This window comes from Rhinopithecus roxellana, chromosome 6 (genome assembly GCF_007565055.1).
Source record: "Rhinopithecus roxellana isolate Shanxi Qingling chromosome 6, ASM756505v1, whole genome shotgun sequence".
Taxonomy (NCBI): Eukaryota; Metazoa; Chordata; class Mammalia; order Primates; family Cercopithecidae; genus Rhinopithecus; species Rhinopithecus roxellana.
Genome location: NC_044554.1, coordinates 52,294,658 through 52,307,519, shown reverse-complemented (window position 1 = coordinate 52,307,519; position 12,862 = coordinate 52,294,658). Strand labels below are relative to the sequence as shown.

The 12,862-nt window shown below is 39.3% G+C and overlaps 1 protein-coding gene across 4 annotated transcripts in view; it reads right to left on the bottom strand.

The window, feature by feature from the left end:
* The window catches only part of BRAF (B-Raf proto-oncogene, serine/threonine kinase), a 211,387-nt gene that overhangs the window by 38,642 nt on the left and 159,883 nt on the right, over positions 1-12,862 (bottom strand). For all 4 annotated transcript variants that reach the window (XR_004057859.1, XM_010359812.2, XM_030931931.1 and 1 more), the window contains exons 12-13: positions 12,364-12,448; positions 11,284-11,460 (exon numbers count right to left, since the gene is read on the bottom strand). Coding sequence is in view for 3 of the 4 variants with exons in the window: in XM_010359812.2 (XP_010358114.1) it covers positions 11,284-11,460; positions 12,364-12,448 (262 nt within the window). In the remaining variant the exon portion in view is untranslated. The remainder of the gene's footprint in view (positions 1-11,283; positions 11,461-12,363; positions 12,449-12,862) is intronic.

Genomic DNA, 12,862 nt, shown 5'->3' with positions numbered 1-12,862 from the left:
GCCATCAGTAACTATTGTATTAAGATGCTGTTTCCTGGCTAGGCAACCATGATCCACTTTAGAATGACGAGATGGGTAGACCACTTGAGGTCAGGAGTTTCAGACCAGCCTGGCCAACATAGTGAAACCCTGTCTCTACTAAACATACAAAAATTAGCTACGTGTGGTGATGTGCACCTATAATCCCAGCTACTTGGGAGACTAAGGCAGGAGAATCACTTGAACCCGGGAGGCAGAGGTTGTAGTAAGCCAAGATCACACCATTGTACTCCAGCCTGAGCGACAGACTGAAACTCTGTCTTGAGGGGAAAAAAAAAAAGATGTTTCCTGGAGCAGCAGGGGCAAAAGCCTGGCTTAAGTGGGGTCCAAGACAAAAAGGAAGGAGAGCAATTAGAGAGTGAATACCAATAAGTCTTTTGAGAAGTTTTACTGTCGAAGGAAGAAGAGGAAGGAAGTAATAACTGAAGAGGGAAGCAGGATTAAGGGAGGGACCCCACAATTTTTTTTAATGAAAATAATAAACATACAGAAAAACTGAAAGAATACCCATACATCTTCCACGTAGAATCCACAACTGTCAACATTCTGTCAAATGTGCATAAGAAAGATGTTTTATTTATTTTTTAATTTTTGAGACAGGGTTTCACTCTGTCGCCCAAGCTGTAGTGCAGTGGTACAATCTCTGCTCACTGCAACCTCAGCCTCTCAAGTAGCTGGGACCACCGACATACACCACCACATCTGGATAATTTTTGTACTTTTTGTAGAGACAGGGTTTTGCCATGTTGCCTAGGGTGGTCTCAAACTCCTGGGCTCAAGTGATCCACCCGCCTCAGTCTCCTAAAATGCTTGGATTACGAGCGTGAGCTACCACACCTGGCCTGTTTTTAAATTTTACTTTAGTTTTTTGAGACAAGGACTCACTCTGTTACCCAGGCTGGTCTCCAACTCCTGGGCTCAAGTGATCTTCCCACCTCAGGTTCCCAAAGTGCTGGGATTACAGGCGTGAACCACTGCACTCACTGAAAGATGTTTTATTTATTTATTTTTGAGACAGAGTTTTGTTCTGTCATCCAAGCTGGAATGCAGTGGCACGATCTTGACTCTCTGCAGCCTCGTCTTCCTAGGTTCTAGAGATCCTCCTGTCTCAGCCTCCATAGTAGCTGGGACCACAGGCACAGACCACCACGTCTGGCTAATTTTTGTATTTTTTGGTAGAGGTGGGTTCCACTATGTTGCCCAGGCTGATCCTGAACTCCTGAGCTCCAGCAATCCACCCGCCTCAGCTTCTCAAAGTATTGGGATTACAGGCGTGAACCACCACGCCCAGCCAAAATATGTTTTAAAATAGGAGACAATTCGGTAGGAAAGGAAAAACTGATGATGAACAAGATAGGAGATTTACTCAAAAGTTGTCACTGGGTTAGGGGTAAGGGGATGGAATCTAGTGTACAAATGGAGGGACTGCCTTTTACTAGCGATAAGGCAGAAGAACCCGGTAATGAATGCAGGCAGGTGGGTAGATGTCATAATGGTTACTTCCAACTTTCTGAAAGAGACAGCAAGCAATGTTATCGCTGACTTCTTGAAGAAGAGGTTTTAGAGGCTTAAGGATATGAGGTTTTGAGGAGGTATGCCAGTGTCTAAAAGAGGACAGTGAATGAACTAGGAAACTGAAAGTATAACTGCTCTATAACACTAAGGGTCTACTTGAGGTTTTCAAAGGGACTGAATAAGTTGGGGAAGCAACATGCTTTAATTGTTAAAGGAAAACACTCTGGAGCCAAAGTACCTGGGGCAAGTTACTTGCCCCTTCCACAACCAGGTTTCTTCATCCATAAAACAAGGATATAATAAAAGCTGCAACTTCACAGGGTTGTTGAGGAGTAAATGAGGTAATGTATATAAAGTACACAGAATGTCTGACACATAGTAAGTGCCTATCATTGCTAAATACATTAGAGTATATTTTTTAAAAAACCCACAGAACACAGTTGGTATAAAGGAAAGGGGGAGACAGTGAGTTAACAGTATGTAGCAAAGCTGGTATCAGAATATTTATTGACCAGTAGAGATATTTAAGAGTAAAAAAAGCAAACCCAGTATGATTTAAAACAACAAGAAACCATTGTGTATACTATTAAAACACATCATTCTGAAAGGATACACAATAAACATCAAAATATTAATGGCAGTTATCTCTTGATGGTGGATTACTGGTGCTTTTCATTTATGTTAACATTTTCTGAATTTCCTATAACGATTACATATTTCCTCGTAACGTTTTATTTTGAAATATTAAAAAACTGCAGTAGCAAAGGATAATGTCACTCATAATCTGACCCGTTACAACTTTTATACATTTGTCTCCTGCTACAGTTTGAATATGGTGTGTCCCCACAAACTCATGTGGAGGCTTGGCCCCAGTGTAATGGTGTTGAGAGTTGGTGGGACCTTCAAGAGGCATTTGGGTCTGGGTCATGAGGGATGCCCTCCTGAAAGCAGGAGTCACTGACTTCTTTTCTTCTTTGAGTCAGGGTCTCTGTCACCCAGGCTGGAGTGCAGTGGACTCAACCATGGCTCACTGTAGCCTCAAAATCCTGGGCTCAAGTGATCCTCCTGCCTCAGCCTCCAGAGTACCTGGGGCTACAGGAGTGTGCTACCATGCCTGGCTAATTAAAAACCTTTTTTTTTGTAGAGATGAGGTCTTACTATGTTGCCCAGGCTGGTCTCAAACTCCTGGGCTCAGGCAATCCTCCCTCCTCAGCCTGCCAATATGCTAGTATTACAGGCATGAGCCACCACACCTGGCCAGGAATGAGTTCTACAGTTACTGTGAGAGGGAGTTGTTATAGAGAGAGGTCCTTCCTTGTGTTCTGCCCCTTTTGCGTGTGCCTACTTCCCCTTCTGCTTCTCCACTATGTTACCATGCAGTAGGAAAGCCCTCACCAGAAGCCCAGCAGATGTTAGCACCAATGCCCTTGGACTTCCCAGCCTCTAGGACTATGAGAAATAAGTTTCTTTTTGCAGAAAAGAATAAATTACCCCGCCTCAGGTATTGTTATAGCAACAGAAAATGGACTGAAACACTTCCAGTCTTTTTTTTTTTTCTTTGAGACAGAATCTCCCTCTGTCGCCCAGGCTGGAGTGCAGTGGTGCCATCTTGGCTCACTGCAACCTCCGCCTCCCAGGTTCAAGCAATACTGCTGCCTCAGCCTCCAGAGTAACTGGGATTACAGGCACCTGCCACCATGCCCAGCTAATTTTTTGTATTTTTAGTAGAGGTGGTGTTTCACCATGTTGGCCAGGCTGGTCTTGAACTCCTGATCTCAAGTGATTCCATTCGCCTCGGCTTCCCAAGGTGCTGGAATTACAGGCGTGAGCCACTGCGCTCGGCCACCTTCAGTCTTTTTTCAAAGTTTATACTTGATTCCTGGAGATAATCACTATGTTACTTGATCTTTGCTTTCTAATCCTTATTTCAGTACTTTTACATACATACATATATACCACTTTTTAAAGCCCAAATATAAAAAATGTTCTGCTTAAAATTTTTAAAGTGGTCTCATGCTGCAGCTTGCTTTTCTCACTTAACATTAATATTTTAAAGCTTTATGTTGATACCTATATAATCCATTTTATATGGATATATACCTATATAATTCATACTATATATGATTCTACTGCACATAAGTGCCAATATGTTATTTATCAAGTCTTCTCCTGATGAACATGTTTCCAATTTTTCAGTAAGTTTTTCTTTTTAAAAAAAATTTTCTTAAAATAATGTTTTAAGTTTTATGTACAGTCAGGGTCTCATAGTGTCGTCCAGGCTGGTCTCAAACTCCTGGTCTCAAATGATCCTATTACCCTAGTCTTCCAAAGTGCTGGGATTAGACGCATAAGCCACTGCATCCAGACCTATTTTTCACTATTATATGGTTTCCTATAATACATCTCCTTCTGTATACGTGACTTGGAACAAAAGCTAGTATTTCCTGGGGTTAGAACAAGCATTTTTCTATTTTAACAGATACTTCCAGAACGCCCTTAAGGTGGTTGGTTGCATCAGAAATGTCCCGGAAGGCAATTCCTCTAATCCTATGAACATTTGATCTTATCAGAACTCAGGCATTTTGCCAATTCCAGTGGGTGGAAAGTGGTACTTTTTTGTTTTACCTTGCATTTTCTGATTATTATTATTATCAGCACCCACCAGAAAATTATGTTATTTTTACCCACCAGAAAATTATGTTCACTATAATTAAATATTCTTTGGTCACTTAGAATTATTATCAATCACTAATGCATGTTCACCATTTTTTCAGCTTTAATTAATCCTTCTATCTTCAACTGGGTTCACTTATGAGTAAAAGGTGCATGCTCATCATTATTTAAAACAAAGTAAATTGTGAGGATTTATCTCCAAATTATTTTTAATCATCTTATTTTGAGAATATAATGCTTCTGTAAATATATCAATAGGCTGCAACTTTTTCTATGTGCCTCTTTATTTTTATTTTTATTTTTTTTTGAGACAGAGTCTCGCTCTGTCGCCTGGGCTGGAGTGCAGTGGCCAGATCTCAGCTCACTGCAAGCTCCGCCTCCCGGGCTCACACCATTCTCCTGCCTCAGCCTCCCGAGTAGCTGGGACTACAGGCGCCTGCCACAATGCCCAGCTATTTTTTTAGTAGAGACGGGGTTTCACCGTGTTAGCCAGGATGGTCTCGATCTCCTGACCTCGTGATCCGCCCGTCTTGGCCTCCCAAAGTGCTGGGATTACAGGCTTGAGCCACCGTGCCCAGTCTGTGCCTCTTTAATACTTAATTTTCTGATAAAGTTAAATTCAAAATTATACCATGAATATTATACTGAAATTATAAGGCTAGCAAAAAAAAAAAAAAAAAAAAGAAAAAGAAAAAAAGGCATGATGTACTGACCATTCCTGGAATTTCTTTAGTAACAGTATTCTTAATATACCTGGGTCCTTGGGATGAATCAATGACTGGCAGGTGAAAAGACGATAGGCCAGGTGCAGTGACTCACACCTATAATCCCAGCACTTTGGGCGGCCACTTTGGGCGGCCGAGGCAGGCGGATCACTTGAACTCCTGAACCAGCCTGGCCAACATGGTGAAACCCCGTTTACTAAAAATACAAATCGAGCAGGGCATGGTGGTGGGCGTCTGTAATCCCAGTTGTACTCGGGAGGCTGAGGCAGGAGAATCGCTTGAACCTGTGAGGTGTAGGTTTCAGTGAGCCAAGACTGTGCTGTTGTACTACAGCCTGGGTGACAGAGACTCCATCTCAAAAAAAAACAAAAAACAAAAAAGATGATGATGAAACATACTTTACCAACCCTTATTCCTCAGAGTGAGTTTATAATTATCTACCATTAGAATAGCTCTGCTCCTTTTCAGGTAAACCCAGGAATCAGAAATAGTTTTTCACTGGGGTACAAATGGAAGACAGAACCACACAGGAAAAATGTTACCTATCCACTTTTTGCTTATAGTATGTAATCCAATAAAGGTGACACATTTGAAAGTCCTAATGATTCAAATTTTCTAAGTATTCTTATTTATTTTTGAGACAGGGTCTTGCTCTGTCATCCAGGGTGGAGTGTAGTGACATGATCATGGCTCACTGCAGCCTCGACTTCCTGGGCTCAAGTGATCCTCCCACCTCAGCCTCCCAAGTAGCTGAGAACACAGGCACACACCACCACATCCGGCTAATTTTTGTATTTTGTATTGAGATGGGGTTTTGTCGTGTTATCCAGGCTGGTCTTAAACTCCTGGCCTTGGACAATACTCCTGCCTTGGCCTCACAAAGTGCTAGGATTACAGGTGTGAGACACGGTGCCCAGACTAACTTTTCTAATTATTAAAGGTTTTATATTATGAGTTAACTGCAACCCTAGCACTTTATAAAATGAATCCGTTTGTTCCTATTCTGCTTATATCCAGAGACTTTAGAATTAATTTTGGTGAGTAGTCAGAAAAGATCACTTTCAACACAGGGCAGGCTATTCTGAAATAAAGGCTTTGCAAAAGTACATTATTAAGAGGCTATTTAAATACCCTATAGCTTTATTGTCTAGCTATAGACTGTATCTGGCTTGGTCTGTCCTTTGTGAGATGATGCTGGTCAGGGAAGAGGATATAGACATGAAGAGTTGAAAGGAGGCACAGTAAGATGGTGGCTGTGATGGCCACAGAGAATTATCATCTGTGCTCAGGGTAGAGCCAGGGGACAGGAAGAAAGAGAGCTGGAGGGAGCTAAGAAGCAATATTAATTATCCAAGCAGGCTTCTAACTGGGAGTAACTTCTGGGATAATTCCAAAACAAAGCCCTCAGGATGAAACTATGGTTGGCATTCTAGATGAACAAGTATCGGAAACAGGGAGGAAAAATGAGGTATGTAAGGAATTCCATCTGTGTCATTTGATCCATGGGAATATATAGGGGGAAATTAAAACAGAGAATCAAACATGAGGCTGAAATGGATGACCAGAAGTCAAAAGACATGTTAAAATCTGTTACAAAATCAGCAGCAACAGTTAGGACTTGAAGAACCAGTTCATGACCCCTAGGACCATTCTGTTTGTTCTAACATCTGTCAGCCTGATACCTTAGAACAGACTGTTCTACAACAACAACAACAACAACAAAGTTCAATCAAATGTACTAAAAATAGGCCGGGCCTGGTGGCTTACATCTGTAGTCCCAGCACTGTGGGAGGCGGAGGCAGTGGCTCTCTTGAGCCCAGGAGTTTGAGACCAGCCTGGGCAACATGGCGAAACTCCGTCTCCACAAAAAATACAAAAACATGAGCCGGGTATGATGGTGTACCCTTGTAGTCCCAGCTACTAGGGAGACTGAGGTGGGAGGATCACTTGAGGCAGAGGTTGCAGTGAGCTGAGATTGTGTCGCTGCACTCCAGCCTGTCCAGCCTGGGTGACAGAGGAGGGAGACTGTCTCAAAATTTTAAAAAAGTAGTGAAAATAGCGTACTTTAGTCATTGACAGTAGAGAAGAAAACAGGAATATCCACTTCAAGACTCATTGATGCAATCTGGTTATGTGTTCCAATTAATTATATACATTTTATGTAACTCAGTTTATAAAAAGTTTATCTAAGTGTCCCTTCTGAATTACGTTGCATAATATAGAAATTTAATATTAAACCATATAGTGTTTAAAATAATAGTTTTAAAACTTTTTTTGCTGAACACCCCTTAAAAGAATTCTGAGAAACTACATAACTCCTTTTAAATTAACATTTAAAAGTTACGTTTAAATAACTGCAAAGGATATAATTTCCAGTGTACTGTAAATATCAATATTTTAGCATTTTGTTGCTATTACATGAATGTTCCTTAGAAAACCTCTGTTTCTGTTTAATGGATATAAAGTTATCTTCTCTCCCTCTGAGAAAACTGATAGGCTTTTTGGAGGTGGGATGAGGTGGGGGAGAGAGAATCTTGCATTGTATGTGTTTCTCCCAGTGCCTACTTTTCTCTATGTGTTTTACAATCTCCTTATTTGCGTAAGACTTCCCCACCAATATCTAGTTATCCAGCGATACTCTTATTCAGACTAAGTGAGGGACTTACAAGCTGCTTGGAGGCTTTGAACATACAGATTTGTTTGTTATTTTTGAACTATACAGTAATCTAGGTGGAATCTCTGATGTCACTTTCTTTGGGTCTTTCCTCTTGAGCTGGTAAAATTCACCCAAGACTCTTCGAATCTCCTGCAGGAAGAGTAAGGTTTGGCTGCTAGCATGTTGGGAATCAAATAAAAAGAGAGGGCTGGGGAAATCTCCCTTCATCATTTAGTAAGCACATAGTCATCAAATCTCCATGTTTTGGGAAAGATATCCATGTCCTAGACATAGATTAGGGTCTCCCAGTCCAGAGATGTTTACTTTCCCCTCCCTAGAGAAGAAACTTCCAGTCTACTGCTAGGATAGGGATGGAGCAGTTACCTGGTGAGTAAGAGAACAGATTTAGAGAAATAACAGCTTTTCAAACAGGCCTTTCATTTTAACCCTTTCGTCCCCTGAGATAGTGATATTGCCAATTCCTGAGAATTGAGGATTCTATGGTATAAACCAGGTTGGCTTTAATTTCCCCACTGTCAACTGATCATTTAGCCTTTTGGGGTCTAAGTCCATGATCACTTCTCCACTTGCTTTCCAGCTTTCAAAATGTTGCTGATACTGTCTCCTTCCTCTCTGTTATCCCCATCCTTACGCGTCTATGCTTTAAAAAAAATTCCTTTATTATAGTTTTAGTGGAGTTCCAGGAAGGAGCAAAAATCTGTCACCTTAATCTGAAACTCACATAGCCCTGTTAATAAGAGGAGTTTCAACTTGCCAAATCCTTCAGAAACTGAAGATGTGTCAGTACATTTAACCAGTTGTATGTTATCATCTTACAAGACAAAACTAAAAGGGAAAAGAAACTATATCTTCCTTCGTTAATTTTAAACCGGTACTAAAACGTATACTCTGCTGGAGGGCTTAAAACTTGGAATTAATACTTTTTCAGTTACTAAAACCTAGGATAAACTGAATGGAATGATCTATGTTCATACTATCGTACACTCATTGCATCATGTTAAACTGTGAGATCTATTTAAAAACACAAAGTGTTCCAGAGTAGATGACTGTCAAATTTACACTGATAATCTCAAACTGTATTTTCAAAATATATCACCTCTTCACTGACCTTCAGACTGCAGCACTATTCCAATTTGATAATGTACTTCTTTACTGTCACTTCTTGTCTTAATCCGCTCACCTCGGCCTCCCAAAGTGCTGGATTTACAGGAATGAGCCACTACACCCAGCCTGTTTGTTTTGGGACAGGGTCTTGCTCTGTTGCCCAGGTTGGAGTGCAGTGGCACAATCACGACTCCTTGCATCCTTACACTCCTGGGCTCAAGTGATCCTCCCACCTCAGCGTACTGAGTAGCCAGGACTACAGGCAAGTGCCACCACACCTGGCTAAATTTTTTATTTTTTACAGAGACAAGGGTCTCCCTATGTTTCCTGGCTGGTCTTGAACTCTTAGGCTCAAGCAATCATCCCACCTTGGCCTTCTAAAGTGCTGGGATTATAGGTGTGAGCCAGTATGCCCAGCCACATTTCTCAGTTGCGATGTGAGAAGGATTTGGCATCTCTTTCTTCTGAAAGGTAAATCTATCAATAATATGCAGTTATTGTGTATTTCATTTAATATGTGTAATCATTTTCATTTGACAGTTATGTACTGAGTATGCCAGGTCCCATTCTAGGCATTAGGCATAAAATAATGAAAAAAAAAAAAAAAAAAAAAAAAGCCCCTGCTCTCATACAGCCTGCATTCTAGTGGGGATGAAAGACAACAAACAGGTCAGATGGAGCTGTGCGTTATAAAGAACATCAAGCCTATGGGTATAGAGAGTGACAGGGTGATGTGGGGACATGTTAGTTATATAAGGTAAGCAAGAGTTTCAGTTAAAAGGGGACATATGAACAGAGACATAAGGATATTTGTGGCATGTGTATCCTAAAGAGAATGTAACAAACATAAAGGTCCTAAAGAAGGAACATGCTTGGCCTGCTGAAGAAACTGCAAAGAGACCAGTGGTGTGGGAAGAGAATAAGCTTTGTTTCTCACTGAATGTTTACAATTTGTGCCATGGTTTACTCTTCACAAGATTTTAAATTCTATTTTTTTTTTTTTTTTTTGAGATGGAATTTCGCTCTTGTCACCCAGGCTGGAGTGCAATGGTGTGATCTTGGCTCACCGCAACCTCCGCCTCCCGGGTTCAAGTGATTCTCCTGCCTTAGCCTCCCAAGTAGCTGGGATTATGGGCATGTGCCACCAAGCCTGGCTAATTTTGTATTTTTAGTAGAGACGGGGTTTCTCCATGTTGGTCAGGCTGGTCTTGAACTCCCAGCCTCAGGTGATCCGCCTGCCTCAGCCTTCCATAGTGCTGGGATTACGGGTGTGAGCCACCGTGCCTGGTCAAGATTTTAATTCTTTAAAAGCCTTTAGATTCGAACAGATTCAGAGATTCTAACTTATTTGAAAGGTTGAGATTGTTTCAAGTCTAGGGGCAAGTGGGAGTGTTACTGAATAAGGTAATAATTTGCTGTAATAAGTATTTTGGCTGAATATAGGCTTGTAAACAATCTAAATTATAGATATATTGCCAAGTTTTGAGAAAGAGAAGGTGGTACAGTTGGAAGATCTAAGAGCCAGATCTGGTTTTGAGTCTTGGCTCTACACTTACTTGCTAGAGTTGTAGGTGTTAGTACATATATACCCTTTTACTCTTTTATTCTAATTTTATAATGTAAAAGTAGCTTAGTGGTTATAGGGAAAGAATACTGGATTGGGATTCAGAAATCCTGAGTTAAACATCTTTGGTGCCACTTATTAAATGTGTGCCCTTAGACAAGGCACTTAAAAGCCTCAATTTCCTTATCTGTAAAAAGAAAAAAGATCTACTTCATAACATTATGAAGATTAAATGACATAATAATTTATGTAAGTGAAAGCAATTTGTAAAAAACAAAATAATTAAGATCATACCTATTTTTAAACTTCTCATAGAGCTTTCAAATTCATATTTTACTGAGTTTATAATTTTCATCTAAGCGCTTTCAAAATTTAATTTTACTTTTTAATTTACGTATTCATTTGCACTTAAGAGTTGCATACAAAATTTAAAATTTATCCTTCAAAGTCAGTTCCCCATATTAGCTTATGATAAACTTTATAAAATAACTCTTTAAATTGCATAGCAAAATTCAACAGATATGAACTCACTTTGAAATCCTCAAAAAGGGTCAGAATGCAGATTTTCCACTTTATTAACTGACCATTTTGCAACAAAAAAATATGGGCACTCAGAGAAAATGATTTGAAAAAGTAACTAATTAACAACCATTCTGTTTACTTCAACAACCGTTAACAACTTTTTAGTAGGTTTTTGCTGTTTCTATCTTCTGAACCTCTCTTGCTTAGCTCAATAACTGAGTGCTGAGCCTAAGTTTGCAGTCATGTATTTATTATCAAATACTTGATATATGTTCTGAAGGCTGCACTAGACAGACATTTATTTTTTAGTATCCTATTATTTACTAGCCATTAGTTAGCATCTATATTATGTTCCTGGACAGTAATTTAAAATGCAATCCAAAAGAATAGCAGGCAAAACCTTTAAAACATCCTCAATGGTCTTCAAAAATAATTTATAAGACATTTAACAGAATGGAACTTACTCCATGCCCTGTGCAGTCTGTCGTGCAATATCTATAAGTTTGATCATCTCAAATTTGGTCTCAATGATATGGAGATGGTGATACAAGCTGGAGCCCTCGCACCACTGGGTAACAATAGCTAGTTGTGGCTTTGTGGAATAGCCCATGAAGAGTAGGATATTCACGTGTCGTGTTTTCCTGTACAAAGAAATGTGACAGTAAATATTAAATGTCGACAAACTGTAGCAATTCTTACAAAAGAGAATCAAAGTAGTCTACCTATCGGTAAAATGTTGTCAGAAAAAGCTGTTTTTTTAAAAAGGCAACAAAAGGATAAATTTAGAAGAGACTGGGAATTGCCAAGTCTAACCTCCTACTTTATGCAAAAATATCTTTTTAAATATATCTGACAGGTAACTAGAGGTTGCTTAAATACCTTCAACTATGGGAAGTTCATCACTCAGTATGTAGCTGACTCTCTTATTTTTATTTAAGTGGTTCTGGTATTATAAAGTTTCCAAGTGTTGAGACAAAATCATTTTCCTACAACTTTCACCTCTGGCTTGCTTCCCTGGTCTGCTCTCTGGAATAACTTTTTTCCTGCACTCTGGAATAACTGTGCACTCTCTTGAACATAACAGCCTTCTCTGAACTAAATATCCTCAGTTCTGTTGATTATTTTCCCCCGTTACACCTCTAGAATCTTCCCTATTTAGGTGGTCCTCGCTGGACATATTCTAGTTTGTCAATGTTTCTAAAATTTCAGAGCCCAGGACTAAATACCATCTCTAAATGTATTCTGATAAGCTTAAACATTGGAGAGCATTATTTTCATAAGTAGAACTATTATTTTACACTATCAGAATACTATTCTTCCATTAATTCTGTCTAGGATTAAGTATTCTATCAACTGTACCATATAACATTGCATACTACTTAAAAGAATGTGGTTAAAGACAAAAATATACTCAGACATACTCTGTTTCTACAAATTTATCCATTTTGAGTAAATCTGTAAAGCTAATAGTCGCTACCACTGGGAACCAGGAGCTAATAAAAATAACTTCTTTCTCTGGAAAATAGTAATCCACACAAGCTCACCTGAGTACTCCTACTTCATTTTTGAAGGCTTGTAACTGCTGAGGTGTAGGTGCTGTCACATTCAACATTTTCACTGCCACATCACCTAAAAGGCAATTGTTATTCCAAGTGTCATTTCAATTTTTAAAATTTAAAAGTATAGAACATTCGTGAGTGTTTTCACTAATTATCATAGCCCTAACTCCACACCATTATTAAATCACAGATAAATTATACTTTAGCTATCTAAACTCCATTTGTTTTCTAAGGCTAAACACTCAACTAACAATGATATTCCTGTACTAGTATTTCAAAACATCAATCCAAAAAATAGCCAACCTTGTTTGTTCCATGGAAATTTGGTGAAATCAATTAAGTACCCATGGTATTTTCCAAATTATTTGACAATATTAAATTATACTTACTAGGCTTAATATTTATTTACTAATTGAAACTACAAGTAATGTTGAAACTACAATTAACAGGCCCTATGGAATTTTGCTTAAAACTAGGAAACTAT